Genomic DNA, 21,834 nt, shown 5'->3' on the forward strand with positions numbered 1-21,834 from the left:
TTTTATTCCTATTTAATTTTTTTTTTTTTTTTTGAGGTACGCGGGCCTCTCACTGTTGTGGCCTCTCCCATTGCGGAGCACAGGCTCTGGACGCAGAGGCTCAGCGGCCATGGCTCACGGGCCCAGCCGCTCTGTGCCATGTGAGATCTTCCCGGACCGGGGCACGAACCCGTGTCCCCTGCATCGGCAGGCGGACTCTCAACCACTGCGCCACAAGGGAAGCCCTATTCCTATTTAATTTTTACAAGCAGTTTTTTTTTAACAAGGGCACCCCAGTTTCACATACTTGGCTGCAGACACTTCAGGATGCCCTGTTACTCAGATCCACAGCCACGTTGTCACCACCTGTACGCACGCAATCACGTGCACCTCATCCCCTCCTCCTGGTCCAGCCCCCACCTCCCCGCAGTGTGTCTGACCCTGGGGCAACCGTGAGGACGGGGAATATAAGAGGATGGGGGAAGGCGGGACTTTCTGAGGTTCCAAGCCCCCTCCCGATGCCCCTTGGGGCCACATATTCCTCTCAGGCCGAGCAGAGCAGGCAGGTCAGAGCCCCCACCCTCAGCGTGTGCCCTGCCCTCATGTGTCTTGGATGTAGTCTCCTCATAGATTCTAGAGCCAGGAGGGCAGGCCTAGATCATGTGTGGATTGGAAGTGTCAGTGGGGTGTCACATAGTCACCCAGCAAACCTCCCCTTCTGCCTCCCCATCCTGCGTGGGGTGACTCACACCGTGATCTGGGACAACCTGCTCGTCTGTACCATCTGTGGTTGTGTCTTCCTCTGGGGCGCGGGATGGTGGGAGTGTGCAAGGGGTGCTGGACATGTGGATCTCAATGGACTCGGCCCTTGACTTTGGGGGTGACCTCAGGCCAAGCCCTGCCCCTCTCTGGGCCTCAGTTTCCCCATCTGTGTATACCCTTTCAGCCCCTCCCGGCCCTGATCTTGGGAACCTCACTCTTCCAGACTCCTTCCCTAGCCCTTCTGTTCATTCGTGCATTCCTCCAAAGAGTATTTATTGAGCACCTACTGTATGCCTGGGACCCAGCAGCGCCTGGGGCGGCCCCGGCCTGGCCCTGTCTTCTGTAACAAGTGCTGAAGCCGGAGGATCTCCCGAACGCCCCCTCCCTTGGGGCAGAGTGGGGCACAGTTCTGGAGGGAGGCGTGGGGTCTGGGCGCCCCCTGGTGGCAGGACGGGGGGGGGGAGAGAAGGAATTCAGCGTTTCAGGTGTTACCTGCAGCCCCCAAGGGCTTCAGGTCCCCGATGGCCCCAGATGGTCCCCTCTGCCTCACTGCAGTGTGGGAGTGTGTTCAGTGTCTGGAAATGGGAGCCTCCGGCCTCTTCTTCCCCGGAGCTCTGTGGGGCAACCCTGCCATCTACTCCCCAACTAACGGAACCGCTTTGCAGGGGTGAGGTTCCTGCCGGGGCAGAGGCCAATGCAGGGCCCACTCTAGCAGACAGGATGGCCTGAGGCCACAGGAGCCATGATTTCCCACATGCCGTTCTCCGAGCAGCAACATTGTTTCCGGTAATGGTCATGTAACAAACAATCAATGGAAGCATTTAAAGAGAGAAGAAAACATTGCAATTTTAAAGATACTCAAAATCAGCAACCCAGTTGAAGGTGGGACTAGCATTTGCACTTACTTGCCCAGCAAAAATTCCACGCTGCTTTGATGCTTTACTTTTAAAGACGAATAAAAACTCCAGGTGCAACAACGGAAACGGAGAGACTCGAGATCTGTATCTCTGTGTCTTTACAATCCCTGGCTCTGGGGTTTTATTATTTACTGTGTCCCTGTAGGAACACGCAGGGCCCATTTGGTTTAGAGATTGGATTGCTGCCCGAAGACACCGCAGGTGGTTACAGACGGAACCGCTTCTCAGGGGAAGCGCTCACAGCTGAGTCCTCAAGGGTCCAGAACTGGGAATTCTCCAAATGGACTTCCCGCAGGAAGCGATGTTTATTAAAGGATAAAGAATGAAAACGGGCAAGCTTGAAACTTGTGTCTATGTTAATAAAACAATAGTAATCACGACAGTTCTTTCATCAACCCCACAAAATATTGTATTCAACAAACTTGTGGAGTACCAGCTCTGGGGGGTGCGATGCTTTTCTTACTGTTTTGAATCCTCTGCAGACAGCACCCCTCTGTTGTCTGCGCTTCTCTCTCACCGGCCCTGTACCAGTTGGCTCACCCACAGGAGGACATGAGTCCGGCTGAAGGGCTGCTGAAAACCCCTGGACTGTCTCACACCCTGAGGGTTAGTTGAGGGTTACAGTGGCTTGACCACCTGGGAAAACAGTTTGGCTATTTCTGCTACAGCTGAACGCATACTCGTGTACAAGTTTGAATAATCATGTCCACGCCCTAACCCCTGGAACCTGTGAACAGAACTTTATTTGGAAAACGGACTTTTGAGGATGTAATTTTTGTTTGTTTGTTTGTTTTTTGTTTTTGTGGTACGCGGGCCTCTCACTCCTGTGGCCTCTCCCGTTGCGGAGCACAGGCTCCGGACGCGCGGGCTCAGCGGCCATGGCTCACGGGCCCAGCCGCTCCGCGGCATGTGGGATCTTCCCGGACCGGGGCACGAACCCGTGTCCCCTGCATCGGCAGGTGGACCCTCAACCACTGCGCCACCAGGGAAGCCCCTGAGGATGTAATTAAGAGTCTCAAGAAGATCATTCTGGAGTATCCAGATGGACGCTAAATCCAGTGACAAGTGACTTGTAAGAGACACACAGAGGAGAGACAGACGACACCCGTGTGAAGACAGAGGCAGAGATCGGAGGGATGCAGCCACAAGCCCAGGGATGCCTGGGGCTCCCAGAAGCTGGAAGAGGCAGAGATCCGAGGGACGCAGCCACAAGCCCAGGGATGCCTGGGGCTCCCAGAAGCTGGAAGAGGCAGGAAGGACCATCTCCTGGAGCCTCCAGAGGGAGCACAGCCCTGTGACACCTTGATCTTGAACTTCCGGCCTCTGGATGGTGAAAGGAAAAATTCCTGTTGTCCCAAGCTACCCAGTTGGTGGTGACTGGTTACAGCAGCCCCAGGAGACTCAGAGGCTCACCCTACACCCTGCAGTCTCTGACAGGTATACGCCCAAGACAAATGAGAGCTCCGCTCACCAAAGGCTGCTTCTAGAATGTTCCTAGCAGCTTTAGTCCCAATAGCCCCCCACTGGAAACAACTCTAACACCCATCAGCAGTGGACTGAATCATTCTCTGGCCCTCACAGAATGACATGCTCTCTGCCAACGAGAAAGAATGATGCACCAGTCATTCCCGCAGCAGCGTGGTGAGTCTGAGTCAGACAGGATGGGACAGAAGACCCCGTGGACATAACACAAGTGACCTTCAAGGCCAGAGGCAATGGAGGCAGGATGGGGGTTACCTTGAGGGGGAAGTGACTGGGAGGGGCCGGCCCTGTTGTGAGACTTGCCCCCAAGTCGCGGGTTACACTTTTCTGTACATTTAAATTAAAACCAAAACAAATCTGAGGGGCTAAGTCAACGTCACTGCTTCCACCAGGGGAGACAGGTGTGTGTCCGCTCACCTGTGCTCCCAGGTGACCTGACCTGGGGGGGCGGGGCCCAAGGACAATCTTCAAGGGGCACAGGGGGTGGGGCAAGGCCCCGTCTCCTGCCCTGGACCCAGGCCACACCACCTGCTTCAAACACCTGGGCCAGCAATAAGCAGATTAAGGGATCACTGTCCCCAGAGCCCAAGTGGACTTCTCAGCAGGGTGGGGGCTCATTAATAATTACCCTCGATCCTTTCCTCCCAACAAATCCAACATTCTCAAGTAAAAGCCAAAGTCCTCACCACACCTTCCAGGCAGGCACCTGCGTGGTCCACCCCCCAGACCCACCTCGTCTCTCGCCCTGGCCCATGTGGTTCCAGCCACACCAGCCTGCCTGCTTTTCTTCTAACCCAACAGGCACGGTCCTGCCTCAGGGCCTTTGCAGTGACTGATTGAATGAACTGGACCCACCGCTCACCAGTAGCACTCGCTCCGTGCTTCTTCCTCTCTCGCTGGTGTTCTCAAGGATGAGGACACAGGGCTGCCACGTTGGCAGCTACACAGAGCTGCCTCCTTTTCAGGAAAACTGTCTGTGATGGACAGGGTCACCACCAGCTGGGGACAAGCTGGGCCGCTCAGTGGGGAGAGGGATGACACGTCAAAGGATTGCAGTACTTGGCTGACGTGTTCGGGCAGGAATCAAAAGTGTCTCCAGATATGGCCCAATGGCCCTGGGACAGAATCACCCCCGGTTGAGAACCACTGACTTATGGCCTTGAAAGCCACTGCCCTGTCGGGGTTTGTGGTTTCTCCTCCTAACCCTCCCCTTGTGTTGGGCCCAGAAGTTGTAACCAACCAGAATCTGGGAGAAGCAGAGCTCGGGTGTGTGTGGGCAGGGGGCGGGATGTGATGGGCGCTACAGTGTCCTCCCAGCTGTGGCTGCAGATGCCTCACGGGAGATTTGTCTCTGGGCGACGGTAGCTGCCACTCGGAGATGCCCGTGGGGTTAAGGCCCCCTCCCAGGGGTGGGCTGAAACCAGTGACTGACAGATGTGGAGGCACAAAACACGGGCCCCTGGGCTCCAGGGGGGCCGATTCCAGGTGCAGTACCAGCTCCAGACCCCCCCCCCCCCACTGCTTCACTCAGCTCCCCCCACCCCCCAGCTTCCAACTCAGGCTGTGCTTCCGGGGACATGAAGTTGAACGGGGCAGTGGGGGCAGAGTGTTCTGGTTCTTCATATCCTGTTGGGTTGGATTTGCTATTTTTTGCTTAGATGTTTTTGCGTCTATATCCACATGACAGGTGCATCACATTCCTTACTTGTTCTGTCTCTGCCTGTTTTTACAATCAGGGTTGTGCTGGCCTCACAAAGGAAAGCAACGGCAGGTCCTAGGAGGTCCTGTCCGTGCCCACCCAGCTCCCGCCTCCCAGTTTCCATGAAGGCCAGGCTGACGTCCACGGCCAGCCTCCCGGGGCCTCTTTGCTGAAGGCTGCCTGGCCCTGGCCCCTATGCTGCCTGCGGGGGCGCTGGGTGGAGTGAATGGACACCGCTCCCCCCAGTGACCGGCAGGGTGGTGGATCCAGCTCCTCAGCACCTGGACAGGATAAGTCTCAGGTGTGCATTCAACATGGGCGGGAGAGCCACGGGCTGGCAGGTGTGCTGGGTTTAACCACACCTGCTTTATTGGCTTCTTTCCCCTCCCACCTCAATCTTCTCCCTCTCGGCTCTTCCTGGGATCCCTCCCATGTAAAGGACTTGTACTCAAATTCCTGCCCCGCCATCTGCTTCTAGAGGGAATGCAAGTGAGGTGGGGCTATTGCCTCTAGCTTGCTTGTCTGGAAGAGTTTTCACAACAAGGGGATTATGGGGACTTCCCTGGAGGTCCAGTGGTTAAGGCTCTGTGCTTCCACTGCAGGGGGCATGGGTTCGATCCCTGGGCAGGGAACTAAGATCCCGCATGCCGCACGGCACAGCCAAAAAAAAAAGAAGGGGATTGTGGTGAGTGGGCCTGAGAGCTACCCCAGGAGGGGAGAGAGAAAGCGTGAGGACAAGGATTGCCCGGGCTCGTGTCCTTCTCAGCCACTTGGTGAGACCTCCATTCTGAACCTCGGTTTTCTCATCTGTAAAGTGGGGCTGCCCAGCACCTGCCCTGGTTGGAGGAGACCCTGTGCCCAAGAAGCCCCGCCCCCTGGAGCCCAGCGGACAGAAGGTGAGATAAGGCTGGTTCAGATGAGCTTTACTGAGCCCTCCCTAGCAGGCCAGGTGTTTCAGCCGCCAGCAGTGCTGCCGGTAGTGGAATCCGTGTCTGTGGTGGGGCCAGATGCACATGACTTCAGTGCTGGACTCGAATTGGCAGGAGACAGGCAGCTTGGGCACCGAGGTGCTGCTGGTGGCTTTAGTTATGGGCCGTTTCTGATGCCGTCTGCTGGACTTGGGGGCTGAGGCCTCTGGTCCATCGGGGGTCTTGTTGGGGGGCTGAGGGGGGATGGTGATGCCACTGGGAGACTGCACAAGGTGGGGTCCCTGGCTGGAGGAGGTGCTGGGACGCTGTGCAGAGCCTGAGGACCGGTGGGACGTCTGGGAAGGGCCAGAGGAAGTGATGGAGGGCTGGGCGCGCTGCTGGCCGTGGACCTGGGGCTGTCGGGGGGACTGGGACTGCCCGGGAGCCTGGGGCTGCCCTGGGGCCTGGGGCTGGCTGGAGGAGTTGGCTCGAGACAGAAGCCCACCCCGGAGCTTGCTGGGCAGCTGGGTGCCATTGGCAGAGCCAGTGGCAGGGGATTGAGGCTGGGAGTGGCCCAAGTTGGTGCAGCTCCTGAGGGCTGGCTTGCTTGGGGACGAGGGGCTGGTGGTGGACTCCACTGGGGAGTCGGCTGGGGAATCCACGGAGGACTTGGAGTGTAACGCGTCCTCCAGCTGGCCGGCCGGCTTTTCTGCACAGGGGCTGGGCAGGGACTTCACCTGTTCTTCGGGAGCTGAGTCACGCTTGCTTTGACTGTGGAGAGAGCGCCCTGAGGGTGAGTGAGGCGGGTCTGGCTGTGTCCAGGGGCCCAAGGGCTGCGCTAAGCCGGTGGAGACTGGGACAGAGGCTGCTGGGGACTGCCGGGGGCCAGCTTCACTTGAGTGGCCAACAGCCGGCCTTGGCAGGGAGAGAGGCAGGTGCCGGCACTCACACACACACGCACGCACACACGCACGTGCGCACACACGTGTGGGCCCTCCCTACCTCCCAGGGGCGGGCATTACGTACAGTCGGCTCCGAGGGCAGTGAGGGGCCCACCGCCGCAGCCGCCGGGGTGATGAGAGCCCGGCTGCGGGCCAGGGCCTGCAGGACTGGTTCCGGAGAGCGTAGGAGACAGAGGCGGACAGTGAGAGGGGAAGATTTAGCGAGCACCCAGCGGAGGCGGTCCAGACGCCAGACAGAGCCCAGTCAGAGTCAGGAGGACAGCAGGCAGGAATGAAGGTGAGTGGGGCAGGGGGAGCCGGGAGACAGACAGACAGACAGAGGCCGGAGAGACAGACACCCCTCGCCCTGCGAGCACGCACTGTCCCTCGTTATTCCGGCCGCCACGTCCAGGGTCCGCCCGCTGAGGTCGCTCGCGATGCTGTCCACGGCCTCGTGATACTTTAGAAACAGTGGACGTATGACGCGATGATACAGCACGAGAGCCCCGTTCCAGGGGCCAGGAGCCATGCAGAACAACAGGAAGGCGCACTGCGGACACAGGGCAGGAGTTCCACTTGGCCCCCACTCTGTGCCTCGGGTTGGGGGGGGTCTCCTCCATCAGATGCTGGGCTGGGGTGGACCTGGCCACACTCATCAGACACCCCTGGGGATGGGCCTGGCCTCCGCATCAGACACCCCTGGGGATGGGCCTGGCCTACCCCGTCAGACACCCCTGGGTACCCGCTCCTGGGAACCCCAGCCACCACGGTGTGTCCCGGGTGGTGCCCACCTTGCCCGCGTAGTAGAAAGGGAACCAGGACAGAAGTAGATCGCTGAAGAACTCGGCCAGCCCAAACAGGCCGTACACCACCCAGTAGGTAAGCCACACAGTGTCGTCTTCTTTGCTTGGGCTTTCGATAGCTTTGATCCTGGGGGAGGCAAGGCAGGGTCAGGGGCTGCTCAGAGCCCCAGACGTCCCTCCCCGCGCCCCCAAACCAGCGGGCACTCACGAAGCATATGCGGGGTATGCAAAGCCGATGAGGTTGCACAGCAGAGACGCCCCGTACCCGAACAGAAGATACAGGCTTAGCAGAGCGGCGGCTCCTGCGGAGAGGGGGCTGGGTGTGGGCTGCACGTGCTGAGCCCAGTCTCCAGAGCCCCCTTGGCCTGGCCCATGCAGCCTGCATCCATCACTCCTCCCAGAAGCCTCGGCGGCCCCTCTAGGAGGGGTTATTGCCCTGCAGCACCTGGGCAACCCTCATCGTGGCCCTGAACCCCACTAACATGTCAGTTTCCACCGCGGGACTGTGAGCTCCCCAAGGGCAGGCCGGCACCTTAGGACTGGTCTGTACTGAGTGGCTGCCCCGTGTTTGTTGAATGAATATGTGATCTCTGCAATTATAACCACCTCACTCTGGGTCCTATAGGAGGAGCTGAGCACAAGAGGCTAGAGTTTGAATATAAGTAAATGGGAGAAAAACCAAGGCATGATTCCTGGAGAGCAGAGAAAGGCAACAATTTCTAACTTTTTTCTTAGTCCAGGGTCTCTTCCCCTCACCACTGCTGACTCTGGGGCGGGGGGAACCACCCTGGGCACTGCATCTGGGGTGTGGAGCAGCATCCCTGGTCCCCACCCACTTGATGCCAGGAGCCCCCCACAGTCGTGACCATCAGATGTCCCCAGACATCGACCGGTGTCTCCTGGGGGCTGCACGGCCCCCTCTGAGAGCCCTTGTCTTAGTGGGAGGATGCAAAGCGCCGTATTGAGAGTCCCCCTGACTGAGGAGGGCTCTCACCCACTATGAGACACCTAGCAAGTGTCTCTCTGCTTGCAGCCTCAGTTTCCCCAACTGTCAGTGGGGCGGGTAGTGGCCCTGTCTCCTAGGGCTGCTGTGGAGTTAGCTAAACAAGACTCAGTAGAAGGGACCCCGCCCTACACGTCTAGGGAACCCCTTCCGGTGGCCCAAGCACACTCCCAGCAATGAGGGCTCAGAGGAGAACGGTGTGGGGGATGGGGGCCAGGAGCGTTAGCCACTCTGAAATCATAATGGTCGCTGCTGCATTTATGAAGCGCTTCTTGTGTGCAGGTCTCTGTCCCTCCCTGCTCTGTCTCATTCAACAGCCAGGACGAAACGGAAGCTGGGGGTGGGGGTGGCGGAAGAGGCTCATGCTCATCACTCGGGGAGCCTCTGGCTCCTGGGAGCATTTACAGCCTCTTCCCCCACCTCCAGGCTGTTATCTGCAGAGAGAGACAGAAGCCACTAGTGGACCAAAGGGCAGAGTTCTCTCCACCCTCCCCTCCATCTGCATTAGCCTTTATCCTGGGGGTCTGGGGTCAGGAGAGGGAGGGGAATCCCCAGCTGGCCCTAGGAGGCCTGGTCACTGCCTCTTCTGGGTTTCCTCCTCAGTTACCTGGGAGGGGGTATTTTGGCCGTCTCAGGCCGGTGGGGCCCAAGGGTTCTGACATCTGGGAGAGGGGGGTGGGGGAAATGGCACCCCTTCCCTGGCAATTGCTGCTAGTTGGGGAGAAGCAGCTCTCCCAGGGCCCCTCTCCGCTCAATCCCTATTCCTGCAGCCTCAGCAAAGGGAGGATGACCTTGGACATGGGCGGGGACAGTCCAATCAGCAGCATACGGGGCTGGGGTGGGGTGGGGGTGGATGCTCCAGACAGGGCAGACAGCAGGGGCAGCCTCCCACTCCAGGCCTCGGTTTCCTCCCTGTGACCCCCCAGCCTACCCAGCAGGCCCCTCCCAACAGGCCCCTCCCCTGTGTTCTATGACCTAAATTCCCCGCCCACTGGTATCAGGGATGTTGAAAAACAGGCAGGAGGTCAAGGGCTTGCTCTCAGGGGCAGGTCCCTGGCTGACCCGACACAGATTGGGCACTAGGAAGCTGGGGGGACAGGTTTTGGAACTTCCTTGGGCTGTCTGGCATGGGAATCCCCCAGCTGGCAGGGAAATGGGAGGAAAGGGGACTCTAAGGATCTGTACACAGGGCTCAAAACACGTGGCATGTCCTCAGCCAGAGCTGCCCCCCAGTGTCCGAACAAAGTGTCCTGTGATTCATTCCAGGGGGGCTTCCTGGAAGAGGTGGCAGAGGGCAGTCGGGTCTGAAGCACCAAAAAAGAGGGGAGGCACTTAAGGAACACTTACTGGACAGTTTCAGAGGGTGGCAGGGGCCACCCAAGGTCATTGAGGAAGAAAGGCAGAGGAGGGACTGGAATGGAAGTGACAATCGGGGTGGCTGGACCTCCCTCTCCGTGGGCCCCATCCAACCCTTCTTCAACCCCACCACAGTAGTCAAACAACCCAACTCCGGATGGGGGAGGGGAGAGGGCAGGCCAAGGGCAGGGGTAGCGGGTGATATTAGCAGGAAAACAACCTGAGGGAAGGTGGGAGTGACCCTTCCCCTCCATGTCTGGAGCATCCCCTGGGAAAACGGGAAGATCTCTACACTTGCTTCCATGCTGGAGTCCATCCGGGAAGAGGGTGGCAAGACTGGCAGGGCACTGGCTGCCTACCTGCCCCGTCCTCCCCCGGGGCCAGTAGGACAACTGGAAGAACCGGACTTCTGCCTGGCGGGCACCCAGGGCCCGGAGGGAGGGAGCAGAGGACGGCTGCGGGGCCGAGAGAGGGGGTGGTCCTCGACCGAGGTCGCACAGCGGGGGCGGGGAGGGGCTGCAGGTAGACCCAAGGTCCCGGTCCACGACCCTACCCAGAATCGCAGTCTCCTTCCTGAACTGTGGGCGCGCCCCGCCGCCTGAGCTGGACCCCGCAGCCGGAGCTGGCCGGAGGGTGCAGGTCCGAGGCCCCGGTAGCCCACGGCCTCAGTGTGCCCGTCGGCGAAATGGGGCGGCGGCCCCGAGAGCCCCCCCGACGGCTCACCCGCGGCCAAGTACCGCTTGTCGACACCGGTCTTGGCTTCGAGCGCCCCTAGCGCTTCGGTGGCCAAATTCCTCTGTTCCAGAAAGCGCTCGAAGCGCTGGCGCAGGCCATCCATGGCACCGGCGGGCCCGGGGCTGGCAGCTTGAACTTGACCGCCACCCCGTGCACCTGCCGTAGAGCCTGCGCGCTGCCTTCCGTCCACGCGAGCCGCACCGCCGGACCCCGGGGCCACTCTCCGCCCCCGGGCTGGTCTCCGCCCCCGGGCTGGTCTCCGCCCCCGGGCTGGTCTCCGCCTCCTGTCCCCCTCTCTGGCCAATGGGAGGGCAGGGAGGACAAAGGAGGTGGGGCCTGCCCCGTCTCCTCCGCCGCATTGCCCCAGGGCTGGCCGCGGCTGCCGCAGCCGCCCCTTTGGAGGAAGGAGGCGGGGCGCGGGGGCTGAGGACGCCGATTGGCCCAGCGGTAGCGGGACGTAACTGATTGGAGGGGCGGGGTCATGGCCGGGGATTATTCGCTGAGCCGTTGTGGGTGGAGCTGGGTGAGGAGAGAAGAGTGCTGGGGAGGCGGAGCTGGTGGGAGGGGCTGGAGAAAGGCCAGAGCTGATTGGAGAAACGAGAAGAGATTTATTAGCAAAAACAGGGAGGGGGCGGGGCTGAACGTAAAGGAGGAGGGACGGAATCTGAAAGGCAGGGTGGGGCGGAGCTAAGATGAGGAGGTGGGACTTATTCGAAAGAGCAATTCTGGTTGGACCAGGGAGGAGGCAAGGCTTATTCTAGGGGTGGGGGGGTGTATAGGAAAGTAGGCGGGGCAAAATAAGGGGCGGGGTCAATTATAGCAACAGTGAACCCGCACCTCTGGGTCAGAAGAATTGGTGAATCATTGTACAAATGGGGAGACTGAGGCTCCAGAGGGTTCGAGTCTGCGGAAGAATAGGGTGGGCATGCCTCTCCCCCACCCTGCTGTCAGATCTTCGCGCCCATCAAGTTGGGGAGCTGCAAGGCCCCCTGGGAGTTGAAGGCTTTCAGGGGTTGCTACGGCGCCGGGGGCGGGGCGGGCGCTTGGGCCATCTCGGCGGTTTGGCCAGGAGGAGGGGCTTTTCTGAGGCCACGCCCCCGCCGGCATGCGGCCCGCCCGGAGTGCGCTCTGGCTGCGCCTGACCTTGGCTTTGGGCCTGGCACTCGTTGGCCCCATGGCTGTGGGTTGGACCTCACCCCGGGCTCCCATCTATGTCAGCAGCTGGGCCGTGCGGGTGTCCCAGGGTTACCAGGAAATCGAGCGCCTGGCGCGCAAATTCGGCTTCGTCAACCTGGGGCCGGTGGGTGGGACCCGGACTGACGGGAGGGGGCGAGGGCTGGACGACCCCAGACCCCGGCAGATGAGAGGGTACCTCGCTAGGTTCCCCAGATATCAAGGACCCCCCAGCTCACTACTGCCTAGACCATCTCCAGATCCTGGGACCCTCAGAGGGCATCTGAAGCTCCCACCTGGGCACCTGGTTGAGGGAAACATAAGGAAGGGGGGCTGGCCCCTGTCCTGGGAGGGACTCCATCGGGGTACCAGGTCCCAGCCATGTAGCTGCTCCCCTTTATTCCCAGATCTTCCCTGATGGGCAGTATTTCCATCTGCGGCACCGGGGTGTGGTCCAGCAGTCCCTTACCCCACACTGGGGCCACCGCCTGCGCCTGAAGAAAGACCCCAAGGTGAGCCTGGCCTTGAGGCTGCCTCCTGAGGGATGTCAGCACCTCTCGTTATTCTTGTAATTGTAATAAATGTCTGTGTGACCTTCGGCAAGTCACCAGCTCTCTCTGAGTCTTGGTGTCCATTTGGCCCCCTAGTCTATACAGTGGGGAGTCAAATGGGGAAGATCTGTGCAGAGCACTCACCCCAGGGCAGATGCACTGTCAACAATTTCTTGTCACCTCCCCTTCCCTCTTCTATCTCACCCTGAAAGATCAAAGTTCCCAGGTACCCCATAAAGAGGCTGGGTTGGGGGAGGGGTGCTGATTGGTAAGGAGGCAAGAAGCATGACAGCTGGAAACCCCACCAGGAGCACTGGGACAGAGAGAAGTGGTTGGTTTGAGACGTGGTTTGCAGGACAGAGGCCAGGATTGGATGTGTGGGACAGAGAGAAATCACGATCTGGAGCTGAGAAAACGGGGAGAAGGTGGCCCTGATTGCTGAGATGGGGATGGGGGAATATGAACCAGGTTGGGGGGGTATTGGGAGCAGAACAAGGAAAATGGGGAAAGGGCAAAGGTCTGAGAAAGGGTGGCCTGGGGCAGGCAGAAGGGCATGTGCAAAGGCCCTGGGGTGAGGCAGCCACTGTGGCTGCAGCAGAGGAAGGCTGCTGGGGGCCAGACAGGCAGGGGGCCTTGTGGGCTTTGGAGAGGTGTTGGACAGGCACGGGTTTCACAGAGAGGGTTCCACAGAGAGTAATGCTGCAGTGTGCCAAGAATGGGCTGTAGAGAGGCAGCAGGGCAGGGCTGCTGGAAGACCAGGGAGGAGGTGGGTGTGGCCATACAGGGGTGTCCTGCACCAGGGAGGGTGCGGTTGAGAGAAGTGAATACTGCAAGAGGATAAGGGCATGTCTTGGGGAGAGGGATTCTAGAGCAGGGATGGGGACGGGGGCAGGGGTGGGACCCCAGGAGCCGCAGCCACCCTGAATAGCAGCCACCACATGTCTGTGGGCCACAGGGGATGGGTGCTCTGAGGGCTTCAGTCCCCTCCGGAGGCAGAGCCCCAGGCACACGGGGACCCCCAAGAGCAGCCCCAGCAAACACGGGGTCCCTGGCCCCATCGCACACCATGTGGGCCCCAGGACAAGTAGGTGACAGCCCAGACACATTAAGTCTCAGCCCCACACCGCTGACCCTTGGCAGATCCAGGGAAGAGGCCGATGCCAGACCCTGGAAGCAGATTTGGGCCCTTTGACCAGGAATTGGTGGAAGGGCTGAGGGCCAGGGCCCTCTAAAGCAGCCTGGTGTGAGGGCAGGAAGCTGGGAGGAGGGTGGGCTGCTCGTGGGTCCAGCCTCTCCCATGGTGTGGTCTCCCCACCCCCAGGTGCAGTGGCTCCAGCAGCAGACGGTGCAGCGGCGGGTGAAACGCTCCTTGGTGGTGCCCACGGACCCCTGGTTCTCCAAGCAGTGGTACATGGTGAGCTGGCCAGGCTGGACGGCGGGGCCAGGCCAGGCCAGAGCCCCACTGACCCCGGCCCCGCCTTGCACAGAACAAGGAGGTGCAGCCGGACCTGAACATCCTGCAGGTCTGGAGCCAGGGGCTTTCTGGCCAGGGCATCGTGGTTTCTGTCCTGGACGACGGCATCGAGAAGGACCACCCAGACCTCTGGGCCAACTATGTGAGCCTGTGGGGCTTGGGTGGGGGCTGCCCCAGGTCCCACGGCTGGTCGCAGCCCCTCATGTCTCCACCCCCCAGGACCCCCTAGCCAGCTACGACTTCAATGACTATGACCCGGACCCCCAGCCGCGATACACATCCAGCGATGAGAACCGGTGAGCCCAGCATCCCACAGGGCATGGGGGCAGCCCCCACTACCCTACGAGGGGCCAAGGGGCTGTGACGGGCACCTGTCTCTGTCCTGGCACCAGGCATGGGACCCGCTGTGCTGGGGAAGTGGCAGCGACGGCAAACAACAGGTTCTGTGGTGCTGGCGTCGCCTACAATGCCCGAATTGGAGGTACTCAGGCCAGGAGGGTGGTGGGGCGCCTCTTGGCCCCACACTAGCCACTGGGCCATGTCAGGGCCCCAGGCTAAGGGTCGGGGAGAGCTGAAACCCCCACAGACACCTCCATCCCCAGGGCGGGGAGAGTGCGGGGCACAGGCGGGGTGTTCACCAAGGCCGCCTGTGCAGGGGTGCGCATGTTGGACGGCACCATCACTGACGTGATCGAGGCCCAGTCGCTGAGCCTGCAGCCTCAGCACATCCACATCTACAGCGCCAGCTGGGGCCCCGAGGACGACGGCCGCACAGTGGACGGCCCGGGCATCCTCACCCGAGAGGCCTTCAGGCGCGGTGTGACCAAGGTGAGCTGGTATGGGGCACGGAGGGCCTGGGCCAGCATGCAAGGCCCACACCCCGTCCCCGTCTCTGGCCTGGTTCTCCATCTGCAGGGCCGAGGCGGGCTGGGCACCCTTTTCATCTGGGCGTCGGGCAACGGCGGCCTGCACTATGACAACTGCAACTGTGACGGCTACACCAACAGCATCCACACGCTCTCGGTGGGCAGCACCACCCAGCAGGGCCGCGTGCCCTGGTACAGCGAGGCCTGCGCCTCCACGCTCACCACTACCTACAGCAGCGGCATTGCTGCCAACCCCCAAATCGTGAGCGCCCGCCCCACCCGGTGCCCTGCCTTCCCTCCTGTCCCCTACCTTGCCTCTTCCCAGGGCTGCCCGGTTCACGTCTGACACATAGACTGGGGTTCAGGGACCAGGCCCCACGGTTGGCGCCCCTTCACATGCCCTCGTGTCTCCCAGGCAGGGCTGGCAGCTGGGCGGCTGTGTTCACGGCCCCAGACATGCTGTCGTGCTCTGAGGTGCCTCTTCCTTGGAGCACTTGGGCCGTTTTGAACAAGGGCTGGGTTTTCCTGTGCACCAGGCGCCTGAGTCCCTCTCTGTGCACCCAGGTCACAACAGACCTGCACCACCGGTGCACGGACAAGCACACGGGCACCTCGGCCTCCGCCCCGCTGGCTGCGGGCATGATCGCCCTGGCTCTGGAGGCCAAGTAGGTGATGGAGGGGTCCTGCCTACTGCCGGAGCTCCCCAGTGTGGCCCCGGCTCACCCTCCCTCACCCACCCCCAGCCCGTTCTTGACGTGGAGGGACATGCAGCATCTGGTGGTCCGGGCGTCCAGGCCAGCGCAGCTCCAGGCCGAGGACTGGAGGACCAACGGCGTGGGGCGCCAAGGTGCGGCAGAACGGGTGGGGTTGGGGACGCCACGCCCACAGGGCGATGACCACGCCCCTCCACACAGTGAGCCACCACTACGGCTACGGGCTGCTGGACGCCGGGCTGCTGGTGGACTTGGCTCGCTCGTGGCTGCCCACACAGCCCCAGAGGAAATGCATCATCCGCATCGTGCACACCCCCACGTGAGCGCCCTCCTCTGCCCCCTGCACGCCCGCATCTAACCCCAGCCACGTCCCCACTGCCACGTCCCCAGACCTCTCCCCCCACCCTGGTGGGTGGACACGTGGAGGCAGGCCCCGAGGTCTCAGTTCACCCATCTGTACAAGGAAAGGGCAGGATCTGAGCCCAGACCCTGCCTGCTGGCCGCCCATCTCCCAGCAGGCCAGCAGGAGGGGCCCTCACCTCACGTGCTGCAGCCCCCAGCCCCATCCTGCGGGTGATGCACGTGAGGAAGAACGTGTCGGCCTGCTTCGGCCACGCCAACTACATCCGCTCGCTGGAGCACGTGCAGGTGCAGCTGTCCCTGTCCTACAGCCGCCGTGGGGACTTGGAGATCTCGCTCACCAGCCCCATGGGCACCCGCTCCACGCTTGTGGCCATCAGGTGCGGGGGCAGGGGACCAGACCACAAACTCTCTTTCCTGAGTAACCCCACGAGGAGGAGACAAGTGCCCCGTGGGGTCAGGCGGGCTGGACCCCACCCCTTGGCATCACAGACACTTACTGTGCTCGCGGCTGCTCAGGACTCTGGTTGTGAAGCCCCCCTCATCCCCCTGCCTGCCTGTCTGTTCCAGACCCTTTGACGTCAGTGGCCAAGGCTACAACAACTGGATCTTCATGTCCACCCACTTCTGGGACGAGGACCCGCGCGGCTTGTGGACCCTGGTCCTGGAGAACAAGGGCTACTATTTCAACACAGGTGAGAGCCGGGCACAGGCTGGGGCTCGAGCCCCACCTGCCCCATGCTCTGGAGCTGGCGGCCTCCTTACTGCCCCCAAGCCCAAGGCACAGGGCTCCCGCTGGTGTCCTCTGAGAGACTGAGCACACAGGGCTGGCATGTAATTGGTGTCTGGTTACCAGTGCACAGTAGGGGTTCAGGTATTAGGGGCAGGAGGTATCCAGTTACCAGCGCTTAGAGGGTACTGGGCGACCCTGGGCACCATCTGAGTCCGGGGATCCGGGGAGGGTGTGGGCCCAGAATGTCAGGACGAGGCTGCCGACAGCCTTTCCCTCTTCTCCCCGTGCCCACCACGACCCCTGCCCAGGGACGCTGTACCACTACACGCTGCTGCTCTATGGGACAGCTGAGGACATGACGGCGCGGCCCTCGGGCCCCCAGGGGACCAGCAGCGCGTGTGTGCAGCGGGACACAGAGGGGCCGTGCCAGGGTGAGTGCCCGGTGCCGCATGGCCCACCTGCTGGGAGGCGGCAGGTGGGCAGCGTGCGTGTGCGGCCTGGGACAGGGGACGGGCGGGCCGGGGCAGCAGGTCGTGGCCTCACAGCCCGGTGGACGTGTCCCTCCCTCGTGCAGAATGCCAGAGCCCGGCCTACCTCCTGGGCCACCTCTGCCTCACCTACTGCCCACCGAGGTACTTCAACCACACCCAGCAGGCGGTGACGGCTGAACCTGGGCGCCCAGCCGCGCCTGCCCTGCGGGTCTGCTCCAGCTGCCACCCGTCCTGTTACACCTGCCGCGGCAGCTCCCCGCTGGACTGTACCGCTTGCCCCCCGCCGTCCATGCTGGACGTGCAGCGGGGCTCCTGCTCGGGACCCGACCCCCCTGAGGGCCCCCCCCAGCCCACTGCGACCGCCTGCCCCTGCCGCCACGGCCCGGCCCAGGCCGTGGTGCTGGCCCTGTTGGCCGTGGCCTTCGGGAGCCCCCTCCTCTGCCGCATCCTCCTTGTAGGCTGCCCGCCACCATGGGTGGGACCCCCCAGAGCAGGGGGCCACTCCCATCACCACTCCAGACCCCGCTGCAAGCTGGAACCCAGAGCTGGTTGACAAGGACAGCTAGCGTGCGCCTCCACCCAGGTCACTGGTGGGCACCGCTGCCCTGCTGTCCAGACGGGCGCCCTGTGGGAACCTGCCCCGGGAAGGCCCTGGCTGCCACCGAGGCCGTGGGCCAGGGGCGGCTGCGTGGGACCCTGCACCCCGGACTTGGCAGGTCCAGGTGAAAGAGGGGGAGAGAGAGAGAGAAGTCTCGTTGCACAGTTTGGGTAGGGAGAGGGTAGGATGGGGCAGAGCCCGGCAGTGACCACCATCCCTTCCCTTTCCGGAATGGGGGAAGCAGGAAGGAGAGCAGATGACACCGTCCAGGGTCTCGGGTACCACGTGCGACCTCAGAGTTTGCAAATAAAGGTTGAATAGGAGGTGCAAGTCTGTGGGCTCCTTTGGGGCACCGGTCCCTTCTCCATGGAATGATTGTGGGAGTCCCCTGCGTATCATGTGGAATCTGCCTTCCCCGGGGCGTCTGTCCCTGGAGAAGGGGTCAGCTGGGGTTCTGGGGGTGGGGTGGGGTAGTGTCCCAAGTGATACCCACCCGTGTGCTGCAGAGCCTCTGAGGCCCCACGATGCAGCCTGGCCCCCTGTGGCTCTGGCTCCTCTTCCATCTTTTTTTTTTTTTTTTTTTTAATTTATTTTTGGCTGTGTTGGGTCTTCGTTGCTGCGTGTGGGTTTTCTCTAGTTGCGGCAAGTGGGAGCTGCTCTTCGTTGCGGCACGCGGGCTTCAGTAGTTGTGGCTCACGGGCTCTAGGCACGTGGGCTTCAGTAGTTGTGGCGCACGGGCTTAGTTGCTCCGTGGCATGTAGGATCCTCCTGGACCAGGGCTTGAACCCGTGTCCCCTGCATTGGCAGGCGGGTTCTTAACCACTGCGCCACCAGGGAAACCCTCTTCGTCCATCTTTATGCGTGAGTTTCTCTTTAACGTGGAGAACTAACAGAAGTGCAATTTGCAAAGGACAATTCACCGCAGCTTTCCATCCACTCAGCCTGTCTACCAGCTTCCAGTAATTACACCTTTGTCTATTTTCTGAGGTCGTCGGGAGGCTGAGGGAATTGTGAGCTGGGGTACATTGATCTTACTCCTTCAGGCCTTGACCTCCTCATCTGGAAAATGGGTTCTCCACCTCTCTGGAACAGAAGGAGGATCCTGAGGTGCAGGGGTGTGGGGGTGGGGGTGGGGTAAGGCATGGATGGAGTTAGTAAGGGTCCCTCCTCTGTCCTCACACACACCAGTGGGGTGGGGACATGTTCCTCTTGATTTTCAGAGCGGGGAGGCGATTTCCACAAGGAAGTGGAGGCTGGTTGTGCCTTGACCATGGCCTTCACTTGAACTCCTGGTTTGTTTCAGGAGCCCCAGAGACAGCCCCGGTATCCAGTGGCCCTGGGCCCCTGAGAATCTCCTTGGCCACCAGGCCCAGGTTGGCCAGCCTCAAGCTGTGAAGGGAATGGGGCTCTGTCTAGGGCTGCAGCTGGACCCAATGGAAGCAGGTGGCTAGTGAGGGAGGGGAGACAGCCAGCTGCTCTCTGAGTCCTGCCCACGGCCCCCAGAGTCCCACCAAGCTCAGCCCCTAGTTCTGAAGTTAGGTCCAGTCTGTGTGTCCAGAAGCACATGGCCTCCCTCTCAGAGCCTCGGTGGCTGCACCCGTGCAACAGCATTAAGCCTGGCACCTGCCTCACCAAATACTCTCAAGGATCCAAAGAGGTAGTTTTCCCGCCTGGCACATAGTAAGTGCCCAAAACATGCCATCTTGGGGCAGCCACTTTGGGAAATAGTTCCACAGACAATTAAACATAGAATTACTGTAGGACTCAGCGATTCTGCTGCCAGGTACGTGCCCAAGAAAACTAAAGACACATTCACACAAAAACCTTTGCAAGGATGTTCACAGCAGCAAAAATGTGGAAACAGCCTAAACATCCATTAACAGGTGAATGAATAGATACAGTGTGGTCCCTCCACACACGGGAGCATCACTCAGCCATGAAAAGGAGTGAAGCACTGACACCCCTCAAGACATGGATGGACCTGGAGAACACGATGCTCAGTGAGAGAAGCCAGGCATAAAAGGACACACGGTGTGTGATTCCACTGATGGGAAACGTCCAGAACAGGTCTCTCTATATATTCCCAAACCATTGACTTGTACGCTTTAAACAGGTGGACTGTATGGTATGTAAATTACTTTTTTTTTTTTTTTTTTTTTTTTGGCCGCGCCTTGCGTCTTCTGGGATGTGGGAGCTTAGTTCCCCCACCAGGGATTGAATCCAAGCCCTCGTTAGTGAGAGCGCAGAGTCCTAACAACTGCACCGCCAGGGAATTCCCTGTAAATTACTTTTTATAAAGTTGTTTAGAAACGCAAAAACCTCCCTGGGCTCTGAGCCTGTCTTCCCACGCTACCCAAGAGGGGAGGGGCCGAGATTAACGTCCAGCGCTACGCCCCCACCCCTGTGGGGAGGGGGTTTTAGAGACAGGAGAGGTGAGCCTGACGGGGATCTGGGAGGCCGGACCAGACGCGCGTGCTACGCCCCTGGCCACCTCGCTGGGGCTGGCGCAGCTGGCATTCACGGAGCGCTCGCTCTCCGCCCGCCACCTGGCGTGGGCTGCACAGTAACTTTGTTCCCACGACAGCCACGTTGGGGGCCGTGTCCCCCTTTTGCAGAAAACCGGGCTTCGGATGCCTTGTTAGGCAACGAGAAGAGCCGGGATTGGACCCTACGCCCACCCCTTGGGCTTCCAGGCCCGGCGCGTCCTTATTAGCTCTGGTCCAGTCAACTTCGCTGCTCAGATGGTACCCGGAACCTAGCGGGCCCGGCCCCTTTAAGAGGGGCGTGGCTTCGCGGCAGGCGGGAGCCGGAGGAGGCCGGAAGTGCGCGTCACGGGCCTGTAGGGTGGGTCCGCGCGCCAACCGGAAGCGGAAGTGGCCACTGGGCCGCGGCTGCGGGCTGAAGGCTTTACGCCAGGTGAGGAGGCGGTCGCACTGGGGGCTTCAGCGGGAAGCTGGGGCCTGGGTGGAGACGGAGGCCGAACCCCCTGGCCCTGTGCTGTTCGGCCCTGGGAGGAGCGGGGCAGGACGGGCTTCCCCGGGAGCGGGGTTCCGGAGCGTGTGTAGGTTTTGCTGGGCGGCAGGAACGGCCCGGTCCATGCTCCCCTTCTCCCACCTGCAGAGATGGGCTCCAAGGCCAAGAAGCGCGTGGTGCTGCCCACCCGCCCGGCGCCCCCCACGGTGGAGCAGATCCTGGAAGACGTGCGGGGGGCACCCGCCGAGGACCTAGTCTTCACCGCCATGGCCCGGGAAGGTAGGGGGAGCCCAGGTCGGGCGGGGGAGAGGCGGCCCAGAGACCCCAGCAGGAAGGGGAGGAGGAAGCGCCTGGCTGCCTTTAAGACATACTGGCAGAGTTAAGTAGTCAGGACGGAGACTGTCTGGCCCTGCAGTGCCAAAAATACGTAGGTCTGGCCTTTTGCAGAAAACGTGTGCCCGCCCCTTGTTCAGAAGTTTGGAAGCACATGAGTGTCATACAGTTGTAGGGTGAATTTTGTGTTCCACTCAGTGAGGTTCGTTTATTCATTCAACAGACCTTCATTGAGAACCTGTTGTGGGTCAGGTTCTGGTCTAAGCACTGAGGTGGATAGGTGATGAAAAAAGATGGAAGTGCCTGGGACTTCCCTGGCGGTCGAATGGTGAAGACTCGGCGCTTCCACTGCAGGCGCCACGGGTTCGCTACCGGGTCGGGGAACTCAGATCCCTCCTGCTCCGCGGCGTGGCCAAGCGGGGGGGTGAAAACCTGCGTGCCCTCGGGCCGTTCTAGTGGGTAGAAACGTTCAATATGTAAGGCTTGTGGGACGATAGAAAGTGAGAAACGCTCTGGGGCTTTGTTTTTTGTTGTTGTTGTTTGTTTTTGGTGTCTTTTTTTAAAGTTGAAGTATAGTTGATTTACAGTGTTTTGTTAACTCCTGATGTACAGCAAAGTGACTCAGTTATACGTACATATACATTCTTCATATTCTTTCCCATTATGGTTTATCACGGGATATTGAATATGGTTCCCTGTGCTCCTGAGTGGGACCTTGTTGTTTATACAGTTTGTATATAATAGTTTACACCTGCTAATCCCAAACTCCCAATTCGTCCCTTCCTCGCCCCCCCTCCCCTTTGGCAAGCACAGTTCTGCTCTCTATGTCTGTGAGTCTGTTTCTGTTTCGTAGATAAGCTCATTTGGGTTGTTTTTTTTCTTTTCTTTTTCTTTTGGCCGCGCTGTTCGGCATGTGGGATCTTAGTTCCCCCACCAGGGATCGAACCCATGCCCCCTGCAGTGGAAGTGTGGAGTCTTAACCAC

General features: G+C 60.6%; 3 protein-coding genes across 12 annotated transcripts in view; 2 read left to right on the forward strand and 1 right to left on the reverse strand.

Moving 5' to 3' along the window:
* Nucleotides 1-6,354: 6,354 nt before the first annotated feature.
* REEP6 (receptor accessory protein 6) lies at nt 6,355-10,791 on the reverse strand. Of its 2 annotated transcripts, none has more exons than XM_027085998.1 (5): nt 10,574-10,791; nt 7,700-7,793; nt 7,480-7,618; nt 7,070-7,238; nt 6,355-6,518 (listed from the first exon to the last, which is right to left on the reverse strand). In XM_027085998.1, the coding sequence occupies exons 1-5, from the start codon at nt 10,686-10,688 to the stop codon at nt 6,481-6,483; spliced, it is 555 nt and encodes a 184-aa protein (XP_026941799.1). In that variant the 5' UTR covers nt 10,689-10,791; the 3' UTR covers nt 6,355-6,480. The 2 variants fall into 2 exon arrangements, with proteins under 2 accessions (XP_026941799.1, XP_026941800.1); XM_027085999.1 differs by lacking the exon at nt 6,355-6,518 and adding an exon at nt 6,529-6,856.
* A 718-nt stretch (nt 10,792-11,509) lies between these two features.
* Nucleotides 11,510-17,958, forward strand: PCSK4 (proprotein convertase subtilisin/kexin type 4). The gene is made up of 15 exons (XM_027086011.1): nt 11,510-11,885; nt 12,166-12,270; nt 13,631-13,723; nt 13,797-13,925; nt 14,003-14,079; nt 14,176-14,264; nt 14,439-14,611; nt 14,699-14,911; nt 15,214-15,314; nt 15,393-15,496; nt 15,564-15,681; nt 15,923-16,102; nt 16,293-16,417; nt 16,764-16,886; nt 17,030-17,958. Exons 1-15 carry the CDS (start codon nt 11,691-11,693, stop codon nt 17,497-17,499), a joined length of 2,295 nt encoding a protein of 764 aa, XP_026941812.1. The 5' UTR covers nt 11,510-11,690; the 3' UTR covers nt 17,500-17,958.
* Nucleotides 17,959-20,329: 2,371 nt separating this feature from the next.
* The window catches only part of CUNH19orf25 (chromosome unknown C19orf25 homolog), a 15,679-nt gene continuing 14,174 nt past the window's right edge, over nt 20,330-21,834 (forward strand). For 4 of the 9 annotated variants that reach the window (XR_003428454.1, XR_003428453.1, XM_027085953.1 and 1 more), the window contains exons 1-2: nt 20,334-20,460; nt 20,665-20,796. Coding sequence is in view for 7 of the 9 variants with exons in the window: in XM_027085953.1 (XP_026941754.1) it covers nt 20,667-20,796 (130 nt within the window). In the remaining 2 variants the exon portion in view is untranslated. Of the gene's footprint in view, nt 20,461-20,664; nt 20,797-21,834 lie in introns of all 9 variants that reach the window. The other 5 variants (XM_027085954.1, XM_027085949.1, XM_027085948.1 and 2 more) reach the window with 5 other exon arrangements.

The sequence above is a fragment of the Aethalodelphis obliquidens genome, unplaced genomic scaffold (genome assembly GCF_003676395.1).
Source record: "Aethalodelphis obliquidens isolate GAN/ISIS:26980383/991018 unplaced genomic scaffold, ASM367639v1 scaffold53, whole genome shotgun sequence".
In the NCBI taxonomy this organism is placed as follows: domain Eukaryota; kingdom Metazoa; phylum Chordata; class Mammalia; order Artiodactyla; family Delphinidae; genus Aethalodelphis; species Aethalodelphis obliquidens.